Genomic DNA, 26692 nt, shown 5'->3' on the forward strand with positions numbered 1-26692 from the left:
CTGGCCGGAAGCACTAGATTGGGCCGACTGGTTGATTGTAACTGGTTGACTACTGCCTGTAGACCTTGACTCGAAACACAGCTGTGTATGATGCCGTCCTCGGCACTTGCGGCAGCTGCTCTCCGATGAACATTCTTTCGCCATGTGACCACGACGCAGACAGTTTCGGCAGAGTTGATTGCGTCGAACTACTTGCTCCTTCTCGTCAACAGCCATATTTGCAAATTCGCTGCACTGATACAGGGAGTGTTGACTTGAACACGCTGGACATTTGCGCGACCCCTGCTGTATAGCACCGTGATTTCCTGAACGTGGAGGGTTGGGTACATAATTTTACAATTTGTTGCGATCGTAGAGCCTTATAAGTTTTTAAAATACTGAATTTTGTTGTTGTTTCTCAATTGAGGAGGGAGGTGCTTATTTTCCGGAATTCTGCATTTAATATAAAATGAAGTAATTTTTTTTTCAACAAATGAAATTAACAATACCGGTATTAATTTTGTTATCATACAGCTGCTTATATGAAACCGAAAACACAGATGAAAACATTGTTGTGCATCCGGGAAAACCCCGGGAATTTAATTTCTTAATTCCAGTATGGCCATGAATGTTGAATGGAATATTACTTAAAGGCTTGCAAAGGGGTTAAAGTCTAGAGTTCCCATAACTCCTCCAGAACATCTCTGAAATATTAGATTCGTTTGATTATTTTCTTTATGAAAATCAAGGCATCAAATTTAAACTATGGGAAGCTCTATAGCACTGATGAAATCGTCCGTTAGTAAATATTTAATTTCCGGAATATCAAGAACGTGTTCTTCAATGTCTATGCCTTTTAAAAAGAAGCCGTAAAGTTAATTTACAAAAAAATATCATGATTTAAACATCTGTATTTTCACCCAGTGGTATTAATATTAGTTTTTTTTCCTAGATTTTGCTATAGAAAAATTGTAAAATTGCAAAAAAAAATTAGATTTGAAATCCACAAACCAAAAAACACGATCCGCAAAGTTCAATGCCTATTAAATATTTCACGTTTCGCGAGTGTTCTGCAAAGCTGTGTACGTGTGCGCATATTAATAATCCAGAACCGAGTTGCGGATATGCAATTAAATCTGACATTTTACTTCTGAGTGAATCGTTCCGTATACCATAATCACGCTCCGATTAAGTCACACCGAAAACAACGCGCATACATATCCTGGCCTAGTTTTGTTCGGCAAAAAATTAACACATCTATTCGTGGATCCAACAACTTCCAACTGGTAGGCACAACATTGTAAACCATGTTACGAAACGTATTAAATATCATCTTGACGCAGAAAATAATAAGCCAAGGAAAAAGAAACAAAACACACAACCAAAGCCCACCAATCGCTTGCCAGTGTGTTAGGTTAGTTCGTTGGGTTGTTTCGGACCCCAACTGGAAACCAACATCAACAACAATGCAATTATCATGTTTGCACACTGTGCCTGAGGAACAAACAATGCGGCTCATTCACTCCAGAGTGTTCACTCATCGTGAATGAACGCGTAGTCCGCTCTCTCACTCTCAATCACTCTCTCTCTCATCAATCGGCAAGAGGAAAAAAGTGCCTGGCGCAACTCGAGCGAGCCTACGGTGCAGCACACTGTGCCAGACCGGAGTGAACCGTGCACTGGACCGGATCGTCTTTTGCCAGTGTCCGTCGTCGTAGTTGAACCGCACGTGCGACCAGTTTGTGAAAACATTTCTCGACATTCGCGTTCCATCAACTTTCCACGTCCGTCGGCTGGGACGGTTATTATAGGAATTTGGCAAGGTTGCTGATCCTCATTGACGACCGCAGTTGTGGCCATAACAACTAGCGATCGACAAATGTGAGCAGAAGGAGCTGACGTCTACACATAGGTTTTCAACCCAGGAAGGCGTGAAGGAAACGGGTAGTAGGGGTAGAGGAAATAGGTATAGTGAAACTTGTTTTGCACTGTGGCTGGAGAGAAACATCAACGAAAGAGGAAGTGATCGAAGAAAAATCGCTGCTGTCGAGCGAGAGTGAAAGTGATTTCAGTGAAAAGAGGAAAGGTCATCTCCCTGCTGTTGTTGGCTGGGAACGGCAAATGACTGCCGCCGAGCTTGTCGTTGCAGTGCTGCAAACTCTGGCCGTGCTGGAAGAGAAGAATGTGAATGTTTGGTGGAATGTTATGCTGCTGGAAAATTGCTTCGAAGAGTGCAATTATTTTGACGGTGTTTTAGACATAGAGAGTGCACTGGGCAACAGGTGTGATCTTCGGTGCTGCAGTGTGGGAAAAAGAGGACCCCCCCCTGGTGGTGCATCGGTGCATGTTAGGTAACGGATGCTGGGGAGATGATTTGGTGACGTGTGAACAGATTTGCTTTTTCGACGAAGGGACAAATATATTGTCAGCAAGAATATACAGCAAATGTTGTTTTGAATGTGGTTTAAATTTTAACTAATTGTAAGTACTATTCAACAATTGAACTAAGTTGCTTTCTAATCAATCTACTAAGAAAAAGTGTAGATTTAACCATCTTGGGCAGTATATTTTGTATCGTCGAGACATCATAGGAGCTTAGAAACATTTGAAATGATCCGGTTTGAATTGCGTACACAGGAATAATTTAACAACAAATATTTTCTTCAATAGGACAGTTCTACTAATTCGTGTGATGAAGATTCTATAAAATAACATTGAACCACAGATAGGGGAAATGAAGTTTTTCAAAAGTAGAGGAAGTCCCCGGTGCCATTCTAGTCTGTCCTTTAATCAATTCTAGACCAAAATTTGAAAAGCGAAGAACAGCCCAAGTGTAAACTGTCCATATTTTGCCACATATAGAGAGAACAGTTCATAAACTACTCAATAAACATGAAAAAAAGAAGAAGACTTAATATCAAATCATCAAAAATGTTTCCTTTTACAAGGCGTTTTACCAATTTTCATCTCTATGATGCATCTGGTTGTTACGCCTTGCACTGAAACTACGAATTATAGTATCTTAATATCCTAAACATACTAATTATGTAGTATATAGTCACACCCGCTTCATTTGAAATGCATAACGTATAAATAACAAACAAAAAGAAGACCAAAAAAAAATCGCCGTGCGTAATTACACTCTCACAGAATATTTGACAGAAGAGCCAAAGTGTAACAACGAACAAAGAAATCCCGAGGGTGTATTTACACGGCGTGTCACCAGTGTTGGCAGTTCAGAGGGTGGAAGATCAGGAGGTAACAACACGTATGAAATTATCAGGGCGTATGATGTTTACTTCTCAATTTCACGGCAAAAATCTAAAAATTTCCCGTATAAAATAAAAATTTAGAATTTTGTAACAAACTGTTACATTCTACAACACAGTATTATATCGACATACTACATAGTGGTGATAGAACTTTGAAAATAATTAATTTTATTTTTTCTAGGTAGGGGAAATAGATGTAATGTCGGCCTAAATGCCCCTAATTTGGGCCCATACATAAATTCAGCAATCGACTAAATTTTCAAAAACTACCAAAAATATCCATCTAGATAAAATTGATAAATAGCAGATTTTTAGCGATGGGCCCAATTTTAGATCCATAGGCCAATATTAGAGCGCCATTTCCCCGACATCCTTATTTTTCACTTCGACGATTTCATCACATAGTTTAGGGTAGCCACTCATTCGAGAAATGCGGGAAAAAGTCGTGAATCGAAAAGCACCGGGTACAATGCGGAATATAGTCGGGAATTCCAATACAAAATCAGGGAATCTGAGAATGCGCATTAGTTTGCAGTGCACAGTGGTCGGAGATGGAAAAATCACGAACTTAATTGAATTGTGTATAAACTATTGACTTGATCAAAAAAGCGTTTTGAGAGGAATAGTTCTCATAAGTATCGTCTGCAATCCTAAATACAATTTCAAACATTTATCGTGGCCTAATATGAAAAAAAAATTAAAAACCTAACTTTTTCCCCTAAAGAGATAGAAAGATACTTTCTTGGGCAGTCTAATAGTTTTGAAGATATAGACCGTTTTCTATGGTTACCCCTTTAAATTTAGTTTTAGTTTTAATTTAATAATGTTCTAAAAGAATGTAAACCAAGTGAAACTACATGTTTTTGCTGAAGACAGTATATGGATTCTATGTGCATTCCTTGCTAAGTTATAGCACTTTTTACCTTAATTTTTCCCTATTTTGACTGCATATAGGGGAGAAGGTCACACAATATCAACTACTCCTTTTAAATCTTAGACTTTGTACTACAAAGTAGTGAAGGTCTGGTTAGCGCCAATTCATAAATGAGTGAATAGGGTCACGTTGACTGGGTGTTTTTCCGTTGACTGAGTGTTTTTCCATTTTCAATAAAAAAAAACAAGCCAACTGCTAATTTAAATGTGGTTTGTGGAATTGAACTTTAACCAGTTTAACTCATTTTTATATAGGAAATGGCAAAACACGCAAACATTCAACATGATCCTATTTAGTCATTTATGAATAAGTGCTTAACCAACCTTCACTACTTTGTAGTACAAAGTCTAAAGTTTAAAAAGATAAATTGATATTATGTCCCGGTTTGCCACCTTCTAACCTATACACTGTCAAAAATAGGGTAACATAAAGTTAAAAAGTGTTATAACTTTGCAAGGAATGTATACAGCCACATACTGTCTTCAGCAAAAACATAAAATGTTGCTTTGTTCATATTTGTCTAGAACATTATTTGCTTGAAAAAATATAATATAAAAAGGTAATAATCAAAACTAAATTTAAAGGAGTAACCATTGAAAACGGCTCAAATCTCTAAAACTAATAGTCATAAAAAATTGGTGTTTTCAACAAAGTTTCACATTTTGAGTAGTTCTATAACTTTGCGCCAGAAAGTATCCTCTTATCTCTTTAGGAGAAAAAGTTAGGTTTTTTCCTTGTTTTCATAGTAGGTATGATATTTTTTTGAAATTGTAGGATTACGGGCGATACTTTTGTGAACGATTCCTCTGAAGACACTTGTTTGATTAAGTCAATAGCTTATACACAATTCAATTAAGTTCGTGATTTTGCCATCTCCGACCACTGTGCAGTGGTTTCAAACATTCACTCAGGGAATTGGAACTTATCATGGGGAAAATACATTTAAAGGATTTCGTGGAATTTATAGGACATTTATATTTAGTTACGGCATGATAAGCTGTATGAACGTAGCACCTACAACGGTTAAACATTCTAATAAAAATATTAGATGTTGCTTATAAATAACTGAATTCGATACCCCAATCATCAACAAACTTTAGCCACATGTACAGATCCAATGATCCCCAAGTATAGTGCAGATTTTCTACATTTTATATGACTTTTTGTAAGTTTCATTAATCAACTTGTTATGCATAGTTTTGTTTTAATTATGACCATAATTATGTTTCATAATGAATTGTGGAATTCAGTTTGATGTGTTCTAAGAAGCTTAAAGCATATTGTTTTAGGCTAGAGGAGCCTTTTTTAATATAAATTGTTTTATTTTTACAGGCTCAATCGAATAAGCTTTACAGAGCCTAGTTATCACTTTCATTATACATGAGCTATAGGAGACTTGGATAATTTAAAAAAGATTCTATGAACAGTGCAAAATTTCTCATGAAAGTCATCCTCTAGAAACTTTTAAAACTCTTTAAGACGAATGTTGTGTAGGGAAATTTGTTGTCTGTATCTCTTCTAATAAAAAAGATATACCCAAATATATTACAAAATGAATAAATTCGAATTGATTTTATACGAGTTTAAAAAAAATAACATACCTCCAATTTTTTTCATATTATTTAGAATAACATGCGAACTTTCAAATGCCGTATAAAAACTTTATTTTAGTTTGCCCCAACCAGAGATATTACCATTTGAAAAATGCATATTTTTAGTACAAAAACGTCAATAACTCTTGATCGGCGAAAGGTATTGACAAGTTTTCTGCAGCAAAAATTTGCGCCTTCTAAAGATCTAAAAGTCATTTGAAGACACCTTTGCTGAGAAATTTGAAATAAGAAAACTAGCGCAAAATAAATGTTTTTTTAAGCGCCACCCTAACTCAATTCAAGAAAATAGCTCTAAATCGGCCAAGTTGTTTTCAACAAAGTTGCTTGAAATTAGCTCAGCTATAACTTTGCCAATGAGTGTATACCTTAATTTATTCAAACATAAAAGTTAGATTTTTGATTTTAATGATAATAAGAACCACCCTAGAATTCTTTGTCATAAAAATGAGAGTCTAGCTATAAGGAACAACTTTGTAGAAGAGACTTTTAGTCTAAAGTTTCAATTTCAGGCTCAAAACATATCATTCCACCTAAATCTGCATTCTGGACCACTGTGCAGTGGCTCAAGGAAATGTTAATACATTTTTGGGGAAACTTATTCAAATCACTAAAAAATTTACATAGAATTTGAGCTTAATTGACTGACTCGGTAAAGTAAAACTCTCATTTCGAATGAAGGTAGTAAATTGGATTGGACAATTTGCAATCTTCATCAGTGTCAATCCCACAAAATAGCGGCACCGGTGGTGTAGTGGTAAGCGTGATTGCCTCTCACCCCAGCAGGTCTGGGTTCAATCCCAGTCGACGCCGGCGGGATGTTCTGAGGTGTGGTAGATAGAGTTGGTGTGGAATAATAATAATGAAATAAATAAAAACTTGAGAGGTGAGTCAAGTAATGAAACACTCAATTTGAGTTAAACTAAATTAGAGTGGAGCGTGGCAGAAGTGATAATAGAGAGATGCGAACAAAATCTCGTGCTTAGTGAGGGGAAATTCTGACACAGCACGGAGGTATAAAAACGAGCTACCTAAGCTCGTAGAGGTGATTCTTGTAACTAACTTTGGAAGCAACGGAGACCAAACAGCAGCAGTAGCAGCAGCAGCAGGAGCATCAGCAGCAGGAGCATCAGCAGCAGGAGCATCAGCAGCAAGAGCAGCAGCAGTACTGGAAGCAGATCAGTACTGGAAGCAGATCAGTCGAGATTCGTGTAGCCGTGACCGAGGCTGGAAACCTCGGTCCGGTCACGACATGAGGTATAACATCTCTCCCGGTCCCCGGTATAACATCTCTCCCGGTCCCCGGTTCATGAGTTGATGGGTCGATAGGTAGGGGTCCAGGTGTGGGAGCTGCCTCGATAGCATTGGTGCTCAGCACGGAAAACAAGATCGACGGAAAAAAATCAAGGTCAATTCCAATAAAGACTTATCAAAAGGTAAACATGTCAAGATCGAAGGTATAAATATTAAACTACTACGTGTAGAATCGGAACCTACCTAACTAATAACCCAAGAATTAAGTGGAATCAAATGTTTTTTTATGACGTAGAATTACTTCTTTCGGCAACATATTAGGGGTGCAATTTCAAAAAACCCAAAATCGATCACGTTACAAAAACTGGTCAAGTTTCGACCACTTATAACTCTGTCAATAGCTGATGGATTTTAATTCTAAAATACCCAATCAATTGGAAATTTTTCTACGAATCTGCTAAAATAAACACTTTATCCATTTTCAGTAGGTCACTATTGAAAATTACACAAATGTCCAACTGTTGCAATGGTGATCAAAATTAACACCGATTGCCAGCAACAAAGTGGTTTCCCTAACACAGTCGCTGAATATTGATACCGAGCACGTATTCCTACATCAAATCTACGGTCTTGTTCTGTATACAACTTTTTACTTTTTTTTTCAATTTTAATATTTTTTTTTAACGAATTTCAGTGAATGGCCTAATAATCTCGTACCTTAACTTGCAGCTCTTAAAATATTTAGGTCAAAATGTCCCTACAGTTTTTATAATATTCTTAGGGTAATTTTCCAATTGTTGCACACTTCACATTGTTTACTGTACAGCATTTGGACATGACCACGACGTTTACCGATCATGGTGACATGCTAATCAGTGATCAATTGTTGAATGATAAAACATGTGTTTAGTATTAGTAGTTTTTCAGTATTATAAATATTGCGATACAACATGTTTGACATTGTTCATATGATTTCAAACGATTCCTTAATTTGTCAGCTAATAATCCTCAGTTGTAAAATAAGCTATTGTTAGCTAAAAATTAAATTAAATTAAGCCATCTTTACAGGAACATGAGGGTTATTATTTTATCTGACGATCAATTGCAATACATCTATAACGATGTAAAATTTTCAGAAAAAAATAGTAATGTTCAATAATTGGATCACATTTGGACGCTTGGTCGTGGATTATTGTCTATGGGAATAACGCCTAAAGATATGCAACGTTTCATATAAAACAGCTGCTGCGTATATTTTGTTTCGATTATGGATCGGTTAATTAGAATAACTGATATCGTTTTAGCACGTAACAGAATCACTGAACGATTATTCTTGCTGAAAAATTTCCTCCCAAGATGCATTTAGCCATATTTTATTTTCAAGGTATTTTTTGTCACTTCATACGTGAAGTTTACGATTTAGTGTGATAATTTATTAGTTAGAGAAAGGATTGAAAAGGGTAGGTCGCTGAACTATCAACCTACCCTCTTCAGACCTTTCTTTAGCTAATAAATTATCAGACCAAAGCTTCATGTTATAGATAGCATTCCCATATTTTATTGGTGTGCAATAATTAGATACAAAGTGTGCAATAATAGAATTTCAAAACGAGTAATGAGTACCAAAGTAATAAATGGGTAATTTTTTTTTTATTCATTTAATGAGTTAAGCCACTTTTCTTCAAAATGAGTCATTTTTTACTCATTAATGGGTACTTTCAAGTTAGCGTGTTCGGAATGTTTTTGCCAATATGAATCGCTGATGACCTCTGGAAATACTTCATGAATCACATTCAAAGGTTTCTTGAGAAATTCCTACATCAAAAACGTTTTCAATCTCGTAAATGCACAGCACGTGCTTAGCTGTGCAACAATTGGCAAATTTCCCTAATAGATTCTACGCCCTAATTTTAGATTGTATAATTTGTTTATTGCTGATGATTCGCAACCATATTTCAAATGAGTTTCCTAGTATGTGTGTGTGTGTGTATCCCCTCTAACCCCCACTGGCCGGAAGTCTTATTATAGAAGAATTATCTCTACAATGTCGCAATTATGGTCATTGTAGACAGCTTTAGTCCGGAAGTTAGAAGGTGATAACTGTATTGAGTAATGCAGATCCAGCAACGCATTTCAGAATGTCTGGAGAGTCACGCCCATTTCAAAATTACTTTCACTTACAATAAGCCCCGCATGTACATATGTATTACCTCTATCAATTGGATATTAGCATTACACACACACTTCCAGTTTCGAACTGTTCTTTTGAATACTGGCACGTAGGGGAAATGGCTCTTATGTTGGCCTATGGATCTAAGGTTGGGCCCATCGCTAAAAATCTGCTGTTTATCAATTTTATCTAGATGAACGCGTTACTAATGGCAGTGCTGGTAGCGAGTCACTTTTTAGTGACTTAGTCACTTTTTTCAAGCTAGTCACTAAAAAGTCTCTTTTTTTAAGGCCAAGTCACTAAAGTCACTATTTCTTGTAATCAGTCACTATTTGAAACTTTTTTAGCATGAATTTATTTCAAGATTGATCATTCTTTGCTTCAGGCGTTTAATCGTCTTTCTCTATCTTCAGGGTGTCTATTCATTTTTCTAAACAAAATTATCTGACTTTTCCAGGTTTTTCCAGTATTTTAACGGATAAATTCCAGGTTTATAATAAAGCTAAATTTTTAAATGCGTTAAAAATATTCTTTTTTTTTGTAGATAAAAAAACAACAGCAATTTACCCAAATGTTTTTAAGACATGTCAATCAGTTTTAAAGAAACAGCTTTACAATCAAATACATTGAATGTTGAATTTTATCACTTACTTAATTTCTCACTTAATTTTTTGATTTTTTTGGGGGAATTTCAGTCCTTAAGAGCAGTTTCTGTAGCTTTAGTCCAGACTTTTGGAGCAGTTTGAATATCTATAATCGTAAATTTAGAAAAAATTCCGGACAGTTCCATGATGTGCTGAAAAAAAATCGAGAACCCTTAAGATGTTCCGAGAATTTGAGGGAAGTACAGAGTCCTTCAGAGAATTTATGAAAACTTCAGAAATATTTCAGAAACTTCACAGAAGTCCAGAGAATTTCAGGGAAATTTAAAGGTTTCTACGGGAATTCCATTTATTTCCGAGCAGCATAACCGAGATCTTCAATAGAATTGACAGTTTTATGGAAGCTTCGAGAACATCAAGACAGATTATAGAATCAAAGGGCAGTTCAAACAATTTCAAGGAAATTGTAGAAACCGTAAAGAATTTGCGAGAAACTCAAGGAATTATGAATATATATCAAACAAATTGTCGGATTATTATACAAATTAAGTGAACTTCAGGTAACCACTTATTAGTTCAGGGAAAATTAGGGACCGTTTATAATGGTTATAATACTTAAGGGAAATTGTAGAAACTTCAAGGCAAATAATTAAATTTCAGTAAAGTTGCGGGTTCTTAAAAAATACTGAAAATTCAGGGCAGTCTAGAGAACTTTAAAGAAATTCAATAATCGTTTAGGCAGTTTAAATACCACCAGGAAAGTCTAGACTATTGAAGAAGTTTTAAATAAGTGTCGATAATTTAAGGGCAGTGAACTTCAAAAAAGTCTTGAAAACTTCAATGAAAATCATAAAACTATATTACATCATTATTTCGTTCTGGGGGCGACCCCGGCGTAGTGGTTAACATACATACCTCTCACGCTAAAGTCACGAGTTCAAATCTCACCCCCGGACAAGTCACGAATGACCCAAGAGTGTTAAAGTGACTATAATAAAAAAAAAATATTTCATTCTAATTCCATGAAAATTGCGGTAGCACAAAAGTTCCAGAAATTTAGAAAAACTTCGAAAACTTCACAGAAGAACTGTGGTCTTCACAAACATTTCGAGAACTTTATAGAAATTTATGGAGCTTAAGGAGAGATCCGCGAACTTCAGGATTTTTTATGAACATTGGGGAGGCCAGTTCCTTTAGTTTCAGAAAATTAGTGGGAAGTTTAAAGCAGTTCCCAGATTTTCAGATAACTTCAGAGACGTTAAAAAGTTAATTGAGGTCTTCGCATACGTTCAGAAGCTCACTGAAGCTTAAACATTTTTAGGGCGGTTCAATTAAATTCAGCGCAATACAACAAGATTCATGAGAACTGCTAAAACTTTAGAAAAGTTTTGAGAATTTCAGAAAAGAACAAAGAACCTCAGGGCAGTTCCGTTAACATTAGAGAAGTCACATAAATTTTAAAGAAGCTTAGAGAACTTCAGCGAATTGTTAAACTTTTAGAGGAAATCTATGATCATTGAAAACAATTAGGAAACTTTAGAAAGTCCTAAAAAGTTCAGGGAAGTTTAAGACTTTCTTGAGAGGTATTGTGAGTCTCAGGCTAGTTTCTCAAACTACAAAAGAACTTCAAGGCAGTTTCATTAACTTCAGGAAAAATTGGGAACTTTCAAGTGGTTCTGAAAACCTCAGAATAATCCATTCCATATTCTACGGAGATTTCCATTGAAATATTCCTTAAAATTTTGGTGAAGCTATCCTCCGAATTCAATGTTCTTTTAGAGGAGATCCATGATCATTGAAAACAATTAGGAAACTTTAGGAAGTCCTAAAAAGTTCAGGGAAGTTTAAGACTTTCTTGAGAGGTATTGTGAGTCTCAGGCTAGTTTCTCAAACTACAAAAGAACTTCAAGGCAGTTTCATTAACTTCAGGAAAAAATTGGGAACTTTCAAGTAGTTCTGAAAACCTCAGAATAGTCCATTCCATATTCTACGGAGATTTTCATTGAAATATTCCTCAAAATTTTGGTGAAGCTATCCTCCGAATTCAATGTTCTTTTAGTTTTCCTTGGAATTCTTCACAATAAGAAACACTTTCGAAAGATTCTCCGAATATTCTTTGAATTCATTTCAGATTTCCTTTTCAATCTCACTCCTTCCCTTGGAATTCTACTCACATTGAAAGTCTCCTAAGAATTCATTGGCATTTCTCCTCACAAATTACTTTGATTTCTTCTCATAATTTGTTTGGCAAACTCTCCTGAATTCATTTTCCGAATTCCTTCGAAGATGTCCTGGAGTTATTCTCAGATTTAATTGTAATCCTCCTTTAGTATTTTCAAAAAAAAATCCAAGGACTTATGCTCCGGAGTCGTTTTCTCCCACAAACTTTATGAAATTATGCTCAGAATGCCCTTGGAATTTTCCTCTGAAGCTCCTCAGAAATTCCTAAGAATTTTCATTAAAATTGACTTTTAGGTCATTTTTAGTCACTATTTTTACAACTATAAGTCACTATTTGGTCACTTATTTCATCAAAATGGTCACTAAAATCACTATTTTTAACAGCAGTGATTGCTACCAGCCCTGTAATGGACATTTTGGTCGCTATTGAAAATTTAGTCGATTGCTGAATTTATGTATGGGCCCAAATTAGGGCCGACATTACATTTAGTTTTATTTTTTATTTTTCAAATTGTAAAAAGTTTTTGGACAGCTCTCCCCATGTTAATTTGATCCTCCAATCCATGGGTTCCGTAGTTTTGTCTTTCTCTAAGCTTTGCATCTCATTTCGTGATTCACCAATTTAGTTGACTTCTGGGTGGAGCTTCACAAAAAAATGAAAGAGGTTTTAACGACAAACCAAGACCTCCGTGTTCAAGATGATCTCCATCTGGATTGGCTCATCTTCCTGGAACATTTCTTACACTTTTTCGCTTTTCCCTGCGCCAATCCATGTCGTCTTAATCCAAGACAGCATTGGAATTGTCACTATGCACTGGATCCGTCCAAGTCCGCATTCTGTGGCACAGCTTTGACCTTCCGGCGTTTACAGTGCTGTTTAAACGAGAAACGACAGTTCTTCGGGTAGCTGAACGATTCACGTAAATCGATCCGGCAGGGTCCTAGAAAATGGCAATTCACAGCAACGATTTAAATCTCTTCGAGGTGCTGCTTTCATCAGAAATCCGCTTCCTTTCTCACAACGCATCCTTATGACTTTGGAAAAAGACTTTTTCTCTGGGCGTTTTCCTTTTCAACCGACCGAAAAAAAAATTCAACGAGTTAACGACGATCACTTCTTATCCACACGAGGAGCCCAATTATGCAGCAAAACCAATGATCTTAGCGAAGCGTCCGGGAGAATGTAAAAATCAACGCGACCCTAAGAAATTTTAGTTTAGGTAGGTTCAAAAAAAAATACTTAAACGTCACTGCAGATGAAAAAGTGCGTTCGATCCCATCCGCAGCCCATTTCGATCTTTCAAATGAGTTTCCCACTAAATATCCGTATTGAATATAGCATTTATATTTGTATTTTATCAACAAGGCTAAAAATGCACTATACTGTATAGAAATGACCAAGTGGCTGTAATCGAACTATTTAGTTGAAATATACTTTCAGATTTAAGCAAAAGTTGGCGCTGGAGCGTTGCAAATGAAGATGATTTTTTACAACTGTCGACCAGAAAAATTTGGGATTGATATCGTGAAAAATGCGGGAAGTAGCCACCCTGATGTTTTTGCATGTGCTCCGATTGCATTAGAAAAGTTGCAAACACGTTCTGTCATCATCCAATGATGATCATTTTCATTTAGTGACAAGTGACAGCAGCTATTTTGTCAATATCGCCTTGGATTAGTGAGATGTTGCTACATTGTTTTGAACACTCATTGCACCCATGGATAAAAGCTTGAATATATAGTGATTATCCATGGAAATCTAAATTGACTCGTGTAAGACTAATGTTACCAATTTCAGCATACCATTTTCCTCAGTGTACAACTCAAACTGGAACCACGAAACGTCCCATCATCGAACCATTCGAATCAAAGCAAAGCATGAATAATTACCTGTAGGTAACCTGCGCCATCGTCACAGTCACACAGACGTAATCTGTATCTCCCATTCATGCAGCCGAAAACATACCTGTTGCACCTTGTCCCAAAACAACCATAAAACCATACATATTTCAGCACATACAATATTTGTTAGCAATTGAGTGAGAGAGAGAAAAAAATAAAGCACACAACCCAGCTCGGCAGCAGAGTTGACACAGCCAAATCAGTCAATCGTGCGTACGTGCGTGGAAAAAGCTCAGCCAAATGTGAAATTCAAACTATGTGTTCGCGCTTAAGAGAGAGTTTTAAGCAAAACAAAAGAAACCGAAAATCGAATAAAATCGTTTTTTTTTCTTCTTCTGCTGCTGTACACAAAAGCATGTGCGATCGTTAAAGTATCTTTCGATGTGAGAAGAATGAAACTGGGAACCTCGAACCGCGTTGAATAACTAATTTGAGTGTGAGTGTTTTTGGAATAGGTAAAATGAATGTGAAGTATTTGCCACTCGTCGAGTAAGTGCAGTGAAATAATGAAGTCATCGTCATTCAAAATGGGCTGATCGGTTTTGCGTAAAAATGTTGCTCACGTTGTAACCGAATTGCCTCCACATGCGTCACTAAACGGAAGATCCGTCCGTGCCAGTGCATCTTTTTCCTGTTTGCGCGTTTCGTTGATTGATTGGTGGTTTTTGAAAGCATATCATCATTATAACTGACTATACGCACGAAGAGGAAGCACTCGCGTGTGGCCAGAGAACGGCAAGAATCTGGAAAATTTGAAATTAATACCCGGCGAAGGATAGACAAATTAGCAACAAATAGCACAGCACTGCCGTCTCGACGGTCGACTGTGGCGGCTCTCAACGGTACCAGGAAGGAGAACGAAAAACCAGCAGAAGAATGGACGACAATGAGAACTATTTGGAGGTAATTTGTCCTACTTAACTATGTGGTGGTTGTTTTGAATATGCAGCGCACGTGAACCGAGGATCGCTTCCAATAAGTCAACATTGTTTGGTAATTCAGGTATTTCGCAGCAAGATGAATGTCAATGTTTCGTTTCAACGTAGCTCCCCCAATTATGACCTAATTTAAGTCGTCCACGTTTTATTGCTTGCCTTTGTTTTCGCTTCTGCTTCGAGTGCGTTACTTCTTGTACGCACGATACAACCTATAAAAATAACAGTGACAATCGTGCGGTATGCTTAAAGTTTCACTTTTTTCCATTTCTTTATAGTATCCAAAAATGAACTTTTCCCAGTTCTCGTCGCCATTTGGCGGTGCCTTGGCAGCGAACCAGTTTACCACGGCCAAATTTCCGCAGAATCTCGCCACGGCCAATGGGCAGGTATGTTATCAATGTAAAAAGGTTTCTTATTGTTTATCAGGTAGATCGAAGAAAATAATAGCAGAAGATAATGTTGACTGTTTACAATATACTACCTTGATATAATACAAAATATAATACTACACATTCATGAAGGACTAATTATTTCAAACAAGGAGAAATGCGCTTTGAAATATAGTAATGACCCGACATTGTCAGAATTCTATTATTCAGTATTTTTAAATAATCGTAATTCCAAATCATTCTCAATCATCTTCAAGATGGATGTTTAAGGTATACTTTGGTGCTGCATGACCACTTAAAAAGTGCATGGTCTTCGTGGAACATTAGAAAAGATTTTCAAAAACGTGACCATGTCGCTATAAATCGATGGAAACGCATGGTAGTCTAGTCGCATACCAAGTAACAATTCAGCAACCATTTGGCAGGCATCTACTCCGATTTATGATCGTTTTATAATGGCAATGAACAATCTATTTAGTTTAAATACATCATTTTAAAGTGAAATAACTTTTTGCAGTTTTAAAAACCTTTTAGAGTCTGAGCATGAGCATCAGCATGTGTAAAAACTGGTGATCTCAAACTAGGAAATCCCAACGCCGGCCGCGCCCGAACACAGGTCAAGAAAGGAAGGGATAGGAATGTGTTGACGTGACACTCGCTTTGATGGAAGCCGAGAACACCTCTGCACTTCCACGAGGAATCACTGGGATGTTGGATAAGAGGGTTGGGTTTGCAGCAGGGTTCGTTTTGGTAAACGATAAGCTGAATTGATGTCCTAACGATCATATAACGCGAAGGAGCTTGGGATTGAACCCACGGTCTTCTGTGCAGTAAGCAAAAACGTTTGCCACTAGGCAAACGAGCTCCTTTTTAATCATCGGGTTGCTGTTATTACCATGTAGTCATGCTTGAGATTAGACTCATGATGTTCTGCTCAGTAAGCAAAAACTGTTGCACTAAGGCCACCGAGCCCCTCATATCACATTATACCGTAACTCAAGTTGTTATAGCTATTCAAACCTGGCACCGACGACAATGAAAAGTGTTACAAAATACACGATTAACAAGCGATCTTACCATACATTTTTTATATGAATGGACCTGGTACCGTGTTTTTCTGCTCAGTAAGCAAGCCACTGCCACCGACGAACTAAAAGCTACGAAAGAGTACTTAGGACTTCATTAAGTTCCACTTTCACGCGACGTTCAATGTTTCGATTTGCTCTTTACGCATGGTTCAGGCAATCATAACAAGTTATGACCGACGTGACGATTGTGTAAGCCCTGGTTAAACAAGCTATTCAAATGAAATTACGTTCTCGAATTTCACTTGGTTTGTAATGAATAACAGAAATACGCGATAATTCATATAGTTTCAGCGGTTGATGGTTATTTTTAAATATACTAACGGTACTGCCTATGGTGACTACGATGGCACCTACGACAACGACAACAGCGAATTTGTAATTTACCATTTGTCTAGGATATAACACCTTTGCCCGGCACCTCCACTTGAGCTTCATGTCTGCTATCCGTCACTGTTTTCAAAAATATTTAAAAGCAATTAACTTTGCTGTAATACTTCCTGCATTGCCATGGTCATCTGGGAGGAGGTTCGCGTCTAGTGCTTTCCCCACGAACCGTTCACGACCACCAGCTACCGTCCGTCTAGTCTTGGGCGTATCCAGCGAGGCATCCTTCAGCTTGCTCACAAACGCCGACACTGGCGAGAGACCAGCAGACGAGCACTTTTGCAAACCGTAAACTCGCTGATTCACGGCAACTTCGACCACCAAATCACCACCAAAACTCGTGACGGACACATTATCAGCACATTCCCCGGCTAATTTACCAACCGGACCGTGTTCAAACTCACACACGGGACGATACTCTCGATAGAACTACACGCCGAAAGCGTGACATCTGACCACGGAGAACCAGCCTCCCAGGAGGCAATGAAATTCGCAAGTACACTTACACACTGCTGGTTACGAAAAACACACCCGTGTAAAGAAACGGATCCAATAAACGTCACTCTCGCGAAAGCACCCGTCGTCTTCGAACGTCAATTACGGAATTTTCACTGAAAATCAACCGGGAATGCACGAATTTCACCACACCCAACTGCGCAACAAGTTCAGACGCACTTTCGATACACTTTCGGTCGAAAATCCTTATTTTTTTGCAAAAATAGTTGCGAGCGAACCAACACCAACACCGACCGTGCCGAGCTCTTTCGCGCACCTTACAGCGCGTAAATAAACTGAAATCTCTTCTGATGGTTGCAAACATGATGAATCACGTTTTCTTTGTCGATTCCAAAACTTCCCGGAAAGCGAGAAAACCACCAATCACACACGTATAACCGTCCGGGAGGCAGAGTGCCAGCGCTAATCCGGCAAATGCAGCCGAAAACTATTGTCGTTTTCGTTTTTACTACACTACACTGGTGTAGTGTAAGCAGCAATAAGCGTGAGTCATTGACAGCTCATCATTTGTTTGTTTGTAAACAAAGGTGCAACCGATAGCTACACCCTGATTTTTTTCGGTGTTCGGCGGTGTAGCACCGGTGTAGCTACACCGCAAAAACGAAAACGACATATGAAAGCGAACGCACGCACAAAAAAAAGAACTAACTTAAAACCCAATCGTATCCAAAGGGGCTCGAAACTGCACTCACTTTTTGCAGTTTTAGAAACCTTTTATAGTCTAGTGAGAAAGTCAAAAATTGTCTTTTTTTTTGCTCAGAAGCATATTCTCCGCAGAATACTTGAAGTTCTTTGCACCACTCTCATGGAATTATTCAACGCATTCCTAGGTAATGCAATTCAGAACACCATATCTCCTCAACCAGAAATTCCTTGGAATTCATCTCAGAATTCCTAAGGACATTATCTCGTAATTACCTCGCAAACCTAGTCAGAACTCCCTTGAGATATTTTCCAGAATTTTTAAATAAATTTAAAGCAGCTCTCAATATCTCCATAAAACTGTTCTGTAATTCAATCGTAAACTTCTTTAGCAATTGTGTATTAATGTCTTGATAAAATACTCTATAAATGTGTGCTATCATTATTAAAGCAACCATAAAACCAATAAAAGCATATATTGTTGCTTTTTAGGCTTTTTAAAGTGTATCGTGAAAACCCCAATTACTCTGTTTACTAATTGATGGATCCTCATAGCGAATAAAAGCCAAATTTATGACAAGGAAATCTCGAAGGATAGACGAAGTAGGATGAAAAATTCAAGCGATACTAACGACCGAAATCAATTTCAGCCAAATTAACTTCTTTACAAGAACCAGTACGTCCGGCTGAACCGGTACCATCAACGACTGAGCATCTGGCGGACAAGAGTGAAGTGAGCGTGGCCCTCGGATTCTTAAAATATTGTTAGATTTGGTTAGGTTTTCTTTATTTGACTTGTAGCTCAGATAAAATATTGTCAATACAGTCTAAAAGCAGACCAGCCTTCTCCAGATGAGCTTGCAAACATATGACGATCGGAATAACTTGCATTTGAACTGGCAGCAAACTAGCGGTGGGCAAAACAGCTCATCTAGCTGAGCAAATCTGAACCGTCCAGCTCACTAAGGGGAGCCGATTATTGTAACAGTAAACCATTAAACCATTAGTTGCCTAGTGTAGCTCCACTTAAGGCCATTTCTTACTCTCTCTCTCTCTCTCTCTGCCTGGATCCACCCGGGACCACGGTGAAGCGACTATTTTGAAGGCACTGGCACTTCTCATACTCTCAGTGCTAGCTGGCGTTGCTAGATCGCTGCTCCTCTCTCCATTCCAAGTGCCGTCGACATTTTCGACGTTAAGGATCTCCCTTCGCACTGTATCGCACCTTGGACATGCTCCGGCGTTAAATTCACGTTTCGCTGCGTGTCCGAACCGATGAAGGTATTTCCTGAGGCAGCCGTGGCTAGACAGGAACTGCTTCCGGTGGTGGTTGACTTCTCCGTGTTTTCTGTTCCACTCCTATTGCCACTTTGCCAAAGACTCCACTTTCACCTTTCCGTACTCTACCGGCTTCTCTCCGACTGTAGCACTCGTTGTCCTCCGCCGGGTGATGCCGATAGGGATCATTCCGGCGATAGCGCATACTGCTTCCGATGAGATGGTTCTGTATGCACTCACGACTCGCATGCCCATGAGCCGGAACGTACTGCTCAGTTTCCTTTGGTTCTGCTTCGTTTCCAGCGCTGCAAACCAGACTGGACCTCCATACCTCAGTATCTAGCCAGAAGACGCCTCTTGATATTGCTAGGAATATGGCCTTCCAAGTATTCTCACAGACATATTCGACATGGCTGTTGAAGTTTAGCCGGTCATCGATCATCACTTCCAGATATTTCAACGCGCTCTTCGAGGCAAAGGCGTGCGTTGGACCAAGGATGGAGCCTCGTGGAACTCCCGTTGGATCCTAATCGATCTCTGTCCCATATCTGTCTCGTAGACCAGAACCAGGCTCTGGAAGCAACTCCTCAGAATCCTGCGCAGATAGTCGGGGACCCTCATTCTATGCAGCGCTTTGGCAATGGCTTTTCAGCTGCGCTGTGGAACGCATTCTTGACGTCGATCGTTATCACGGTGCAATATCGATCTCCTCTTTGCTTCTGTTTGGACGCCTTCTCGGCTCTCTTGACCATTGTCCAACAATTGTATCCACCGTTGATCTCCCTCTCCGACAATCCAAATGAAATGAAATGGTTTTTATTTTGATTATTTTTATAAGATCGGATAATATGTATGAATCCTTTCATATCTTGATTGATGCTTTTCTAGTGGATTTAGCAAGCGGCTAGGGAAAATGGCTCGAAAAAGGTTTTTTTTTTTATAGTTGCCAAGTTCAAGATAATGAAAATATTCAAAATGCCAGAATTAAGTAAAAAAAATAAATGATTTATTTCAAGTTCGTAATTAACTTTATGAAAGACTAGAGATCTTCAATGCAGTTCAATTAACTTTATAACAATTGTAGGAATTTGGAGAAATGCTGAGAATTTCAGTGAAGCTGCAGGAACTGCAGGAACATAAGGGAAGTTAACACGTTGAAAATATCAACCTATATGAACCTCAAATCGGTTATTTTAGCATTCGAAACTTTTCAGGAACTTTTATGAAGTTCCTCAAATTTCAGAGAACTTCACAGGAGCCAAGCGAAATTAAGAAATTTAGAAAACTTTAGGTGTATTGTGCAAATTTTCAAGAAGTTCTAAGCACCTCAGAGAAGCTAGATTTATAGAGTAAATTTAGATAAATGCAAGATAGTTACATGATGTCCTTAAAAACAAATCGAGAACCCTTAAGATGTTCCGCGAATTTTGGGGAAGTACAGAGACCTTCAGAGAATTTATGAAAACTCCAGAAATATTTCAGAAACTTCACAGAAGTCCAGAGAATTTCAGATAAATTTAAATGTGTTTACGGGAATTCTATTTATTTCCGAGCAGAACCGAGATCTTCAATAGAACTAAGAGCTTTATGGAATCTTCGAGAACATCAAGACAGGTCAGAGAATCATGGGCCGGTCCAAATAATTTCAAGGAAATATTAGAAACCTTAACGAAGTTTCGAGAAACTCAGTGGACTTCCGAAAACTTCTGCAAAGCTCCGAGAGAATTCCTGAAAAATTTATGAACATCCGAAAAACGTGAGAGTATTTTAAAGGTATATCATGGAGATTTCAAGAACTTAAAAAAATGCGAAAATTTAGCTAAGTTAATTAGAGAACATCAACGAAGTTCCATTAATAAAAAAAGCGAGAACTTTTAGCAAGCAGCGATATATTCAAGAAATTCCAGAGTACTAAATTTAGATATGTTTAGATAGTTTAATGATATTCAGCAAACTTCCGAGTACTTCGAGGACGATCAGATAGCTTCAGAATAATCCAATTAACTTAAGCAAATTTGCAGCGACTTACAAGGAGTTCCGTCGAAATATAGGGTATTCCAAGAATTCTATGATTAATCATAAAACGTCAGAAGCGTCAGGGAATTATGAATATATCTCAGAAAATTTGCTGGATTATTAAACAAATTTAGAGAACTTCAGGTAAGCTTAGATAAGCTCAGGGAAGAGCGTGTGTTAATAATGGTTATAATACTTAAGGAAAATTTTCGAAACTTCAAGACAAATTAATTAGTTTTAGTAAAATTGCGGGTTCTTAAAAAATACTGATAAATTCAGGGCAGTCTAGAGAACTTTAAAGTTTAAGTTCAGTAATCGTTTAGGCACCAGGAAAGTCTAGACTATTGAAGAAGTTTTAAATTAGTGTCGATAATTTAAGAGAAGTTTTATGAACTTTAGAAAAATCTTGAGAACTTCAGTGAAAATCATATAACTATATTAATTATTTCGTTCTAATTGCATGAAAATTGCGGGAGTACAAAAGTTCCATAAATTTAGAAAAACTTCGGAAACTTCACAGAAGGACGGTGGTCTTCAGAAAGCAATTTTTTTTTCGTACTGAAGATTAATCCACTGTGAATCTTTAAAGTTCCAAGTGTTAATGAAAATAACGAGAAAAATTAAATGGTTGTATTTCAAAATTCATTATTTTCTTTAAATTATCCTTAGTAAGAATTTTTTTAAATTCTTTGAGACTTCCAGGTATTTTAAGGAAACAAGAAATTTTTTAAGGATTCCCGGTTTTCAAGATTTTTGAAGTTAGTATCTAATAAACTTATAAACTACACGTGGGTTTAGTTATAAACTTTTTATTGAATCTTTCGCTTTAAAGGTTCATATCGTTCATAAGTGTTGAATAAGTCTAAAACATCAAACATTTTTTTTATGCGCCTTCTCTGAGGTCACTTTTTAGTCACTATTTTCACAACTATAAGTCACTATTTGGTCACTTATTTATTCAACATGGTCACTAAAATCACTATTTCTGACAGCAGTGATCGCTACCAGCCCTGATGAGGCTTCTTGTGAGAAGAGCAAGTATGTACGATTTAACTGTATCGAAAACGAATACCTCATTACTTTTCCATAGTAATAAGGTACTACGACATGCAGTAAACAAAGGATACGGTCATATCACAAAAGATCAATGTATTGGTCGCAGTGATTATGACCCGAACAGAGGAAAAACCTTGAAAATACCTTGAGAAAAGGATCCCTTAGATTTTTTCTCGGAATTCCCTTGGAAATTTATTCAGAATCTTCCAGAGTTTCCGCTTAAAATTTCTTTGAATATATTCTAGGAACTCCATCTGAAATTGTCCTGAGAATATCATTGGAATATTCTCCAAGAAGTTCCCCCTCAGATTTTTTAAGAATTATCTTTTAGGATTTCCCTTGAAACTATCTTCAGTATAATCTTAAAAGCCTATAAATAATGTTTTGGAACTATCCTCAGAGTTATTGTCGGTATTCGATTGATCAACATTCAGCATCTGCATATATTAAACTGCAGTTATGTGCATAACTTTGCCATATTTATGTAATTCCTATGGAATGAGGTACATCGTAATTAAATTAATCAATCCATTCCGTAAGTGACGAACCAGCCACTGGCTGAAAGTCATTTAAATAAAGTTTAAGAAAATCCATTCCGGCAACCTGATTTGTAGAACAGCTTTAACAGCTGAAATTTATCATAACAGGGTTAAATGTCCTTCCCTGCATCATGAAAGCTAAATAATCCTGACGAAAAAATGCATGATGCACTTAGAACTAGGTAGTGGAAATTTGAAATGTCCTGACAATATGTTATTTTAGAGTTACACTTTCAGCAACAAAACGTTCGATTTATTATCTTAAACATTCTATCTAAAAAATATCTTAGCGAGATATCATAATGATGAATCATAACCACGAACCATTACATCAATACCCATGCAGCCATACACAACTATTTAAACTACTAATCGGTCTCGTGTGAACTAGAACTGGTTAGCAGGAAGCCGTTGAAAAAGTTGCATACATGGAACGGCTGCATCACCGTGGTTACGGTGCGATGCCGTGTTGCTTTATACGATTGCACACGTGTTGAGTAGATGCACTCATTGCAGCATCCAGCAGCCGCAACTAAGCAGTAGAAATAAAATAATATAAACCATACTACCTGTCAGTATTTACCTATCCAGTGGTAGCCACCAACCTCGGATTTAGCGATGTTTAGCGTCCACGAAAGGTGCTAATTTAGACTCCCATAGTCCATACAGTAAACCCACTTGAAATATCTGCTAGTTATATTATGCCCACAATCAACCAAATGCACGCCTTTTCAGTAAGCATCAAGTCGGAAAACCCGCATCGCGCGCCGACTGGTCTTGCTTATGTTGTGTTCATGTTCATGCTTACTAGAGGCCTTCACCTCGACCAACCTTCCCTCCTCCTCACAATCAGCTGTGGCTGTGGCCCATATTCTAAGTACATACTACCTTGTAGCCATTGCTACCCGAGTCTCCCATGCATCATCATGCAAACAGCCACCAGACCAGCCAAGGTGCGAGCACGCGGAGATAAAAGTGAATTCTTTAGCCACTAATTACTGACAACGTGTCTGAATCATTCTCGCACACAATCATACAGCCAAACGGAACGCATTGTGGTGCCGGCAGGGTCTCTGCTGACTGCCTTATATACCTCCCTACTGAAACGCTGCTATAATCTTTGTGGAATTAATTTTGCACCACCATCAGCTGAAAAGCACCAATTTTCCAACCGAAGGTTACGCCACCAGTTTTAGCTGCCTATCGACACTGAGATAGAGCGCGAGTGAGCTGAGGTAGCTCATTAGGCTTTGAGAGCAGTGAATTAGCACCGGCGATGAATCAAACTGATTTATGCTTCGGTTTCGGTTTCGGTTTGTGCCAACCCAATGTCGTGATGCTTGAACTTGATTTCCGTGAGCGATGGTTAATTTTGACATTTTTCCTTAAATATGGCAGTGTGAAAGGACGCTCAAGTCGAAAAAATATCGCTATAGAGGCAGTAGTTGACTGTATACACTGAATAACACAATTAGTAGCCGTGTTATAATTAGTGTTTCTGTAATGTAATCAGAAAGGAATGGAAAATGGATCAGCGAAAAAATATTAAAGTTCAAAGTTTTGCCCAGTAGACAATTTTGGTCTTGCATATATGTAAACTGCAATATGACTCTTTTACTGGCTTATCACATTCATGGTTTCTGGAATGTCCCATACAAGAAAAAGTAGTACTCATGCATTCAGCAGAATGCAAAATATTATGTGAGTGGAAAATTGTATTCTGTTTTTTTACGATTCTGGGTTATTTACTATATATAGCTAGAGCAAAAACAGAAGCTTAATTCTGATATAATTGCACTTTTTTAACAATTCCAAATTTATATATTGTAGGTGTACTGTCTATTTATCAACCTATATCAATTGATTTGAGTTGTCTACCTAGTTCGGCAAAAACGCTAACTACCGATTAGATCTATAATCATTTACTGAGATCTGAGGAAAATGACTGATTTTTTTACTGTATCCCAGCAAATCTAAATGATGAAATTTTGTGATGCGTGGATCTTGCACACTTAGAAAAATGCATGTACATTTAGGTGCTCTGATACTGACTTATGGAAGTGCAAATTCTGACATAAAATTAAGTCATAACAGACGCGAAATTGAGCTCAATCAAACGTACTTTTCGTCGAGCAACGAATTTCCAGTCTAGGAACAGTTAATTTTACATGACATGTTTGTTTACGTCTCATGCTTAATATCAAAGATGTTAGTTATTTCTAATTGTGTGGCGTGAAAAAATTATGCACAACTTTCAACTATGTTCTGTCAGCAAATCATGCAATAATTGAATCTCTAAAAACGAAATGCTTAGAATAATCGTTCCTGCTATGCGGGGTTTCCATGCCGTAAATAAAAACCAGTTTATGTTTACTTAGTGATGCAAGGGGCTTGGTCGCCTAGTGGCGACCGTTTTTGCTTTCTGAGCAGAAGATCGGATGTTCTATCCAAGGCCCCTTTACATTCTTCTTCTTCTTCTTCTTCGCATTTCAAGTTTATTGCATATCGCAAGGCTCAGCTACAAGGCAAGACCATGCTGGAGGTGGTTGGCTTCGATTTCCGGTCCGGTCTAGCATTTTTCGGGTTGGAATATTTCTCGACTTTCCTGAGCACAGATTATGATTGTACTTGCCATACAATTATACTAGGGCAGAAATGGTACAGGCATCGAAAGCTTTCAATTAAAAACTGTAGTAGTGCATCTAGAACACTAAGTTGAGAGTACGCAAGAAGCTTGAAATGCAAGGAACAAGAAGAATAATGGGTACAAGATACAGGGTGGCCAGACCTACCGATTTATCGGTAGTCCTTCCGATTTCCGGGGTGCCTACCGATTCACAGACGAAATTTTGAACCTTTCGATTTTTCACTTTTCCTACCGAGAATCACAGATTTTTAGATTAGAATTAGAAAAATTGATTTCGACACGTTTAAAGCAGAAGGAATGAAGGACAGTGTATTGTTCTGGAGCAGTCACATCTTCCGTTCTGGGCGAAGGATATGCGGCCGCCATCCAGCCCCGATCTTAATCCGCTGGATTACTCAATATGGCGCGGCATGAAGGCCAAGGCCTGTTCTAAACGCCACACCCGAGTACACCAAGCCTCAGACAAACATTGACCCATACCAGGACCATACCGCCATCCAGACTACATTATTAGAACCTGCCGTACATTCCGGAAGCATGTGGAGGCCGTAATTGCAGCAAGTGGAAACTCGATCGATGATTAACATAGTTTAAGTCTCTAAGAAACATCCCCCCTTTGAATAAATTTAAAAAAAAACTCGAAACGAAATTTTTGAGAATTTTTTTAATTTTGACATTGCTTAATGGTGCAAACATTATCACGCATACGGCAAATTTTGGATCTCACTTCCTCAATGTCAAAAGAAGGGGCTTTTCACATCCAAAAACATTTCCGAAGACACCACTTGTCTAAACTGCAAGATTTACGAGATTATGACTTTTGACCGTTTTTTCACAGTTCTGAACCAGGAGCAGTTTGGCCACCCTAAGAAGTCATAACCGATGATACCAAATTCAGCAAACATTCGAGTGGCCTTTCGTTGTGTACTGAAAAACAATGTTCAACGCCACGCGCCGAAAGCACTGCTGCTGCTGATGACGACCGATCAGACACCACAACACACGGTGATTGAATAAGCACCGTTGTTCGGCGAGACCGGATGGAATTCGGTTTTGAAATCTGTGTTAGGGAAAACGCTTTTTGCGGGCAATAATTTTGATCACCATTGCAACAGTTGGACAGTTGTGTAATTTTCAAAAGCTCTGCAAAAAAAAGTTTTCAAAGCTCTGCAACTTGGATGAGGGCTCCAACAATTAAAAAAAATCGATATAATTCTGAAGAGAATACCTATGGAATTTTAAAGAGAACTTAAAAGGAATTAAAATGTTAATACAAGAGAAATGTTGAGAATAAT

General features: G+C 37.8%; 2 protein-coding genes across 4 annotated transcripts in view; one reads left to right on the forward strand and one right to left on the reverse strand.

The window, feature by feature from the left end:
- Positions 1 to 216, reverse strand: part of LOC135715951 (uncharacterized) — a 1377-nt gene extending 1161 nt beyond the window's left edge. Inside the window, exon 1 of the mRNA XM_065238879.1 lies at positions 1 to 216. This exon is cut by the window's left edge and continues 1161 nt beyond it. Coding sequence (XP_065094951.1) covers positions 1 to 216 — 216 coding nt within the window.
- Positions 1 to 26692, forward strand: part of LOC135716715 (specificity protein transcription factor 3-like) — a 63999-nt gene that overhangs the window by 23189 nt on the left and 14118 nt on the right. Inside the window, exons 1-3 of one of the 3 annotated variants that reach the window (XM_065239007.1) lie at positions 1619 to 1945; positions 14259 to 14807; positions 15118 to 15228. In XM_065239007.1, coding sequence (XP_065095079.1) covers positions 14781 to 14807; positions 15118 to 15228 — 138 coding nt within the window. In that variant the 5' untranslated portion in view covers positions 1619 to 1945; positions 14259 to 14780. Of the gene's footprint in view, positions 1 to 1618; positions 1946 to 14258; positions 14808 to 15117; positions 15229 to 26692 lie in introns of those variants that run through there. The other 2 variants (XM_065239009.1, XM_065239012.1) reach the window with 2 other exon arrangements.

Source organism: Ochlerotatus camptorhynchus, unplaced genomic scaffold (assembly GCF_037179485.1).
Source record: "Ochlerotatus camptorhynchus isolate MF236.1 unplaced genomic scaffold, CSIRO-AGI_Acam_v1.1 ptg000046l, whole genome shotgun sequence".
NCBI lineage: Eukaryota > Metazoa > Arthropoda > Insecta > Diptera > Culicidae > Ochlerotatus > Ochlerotatus camptorhynchus.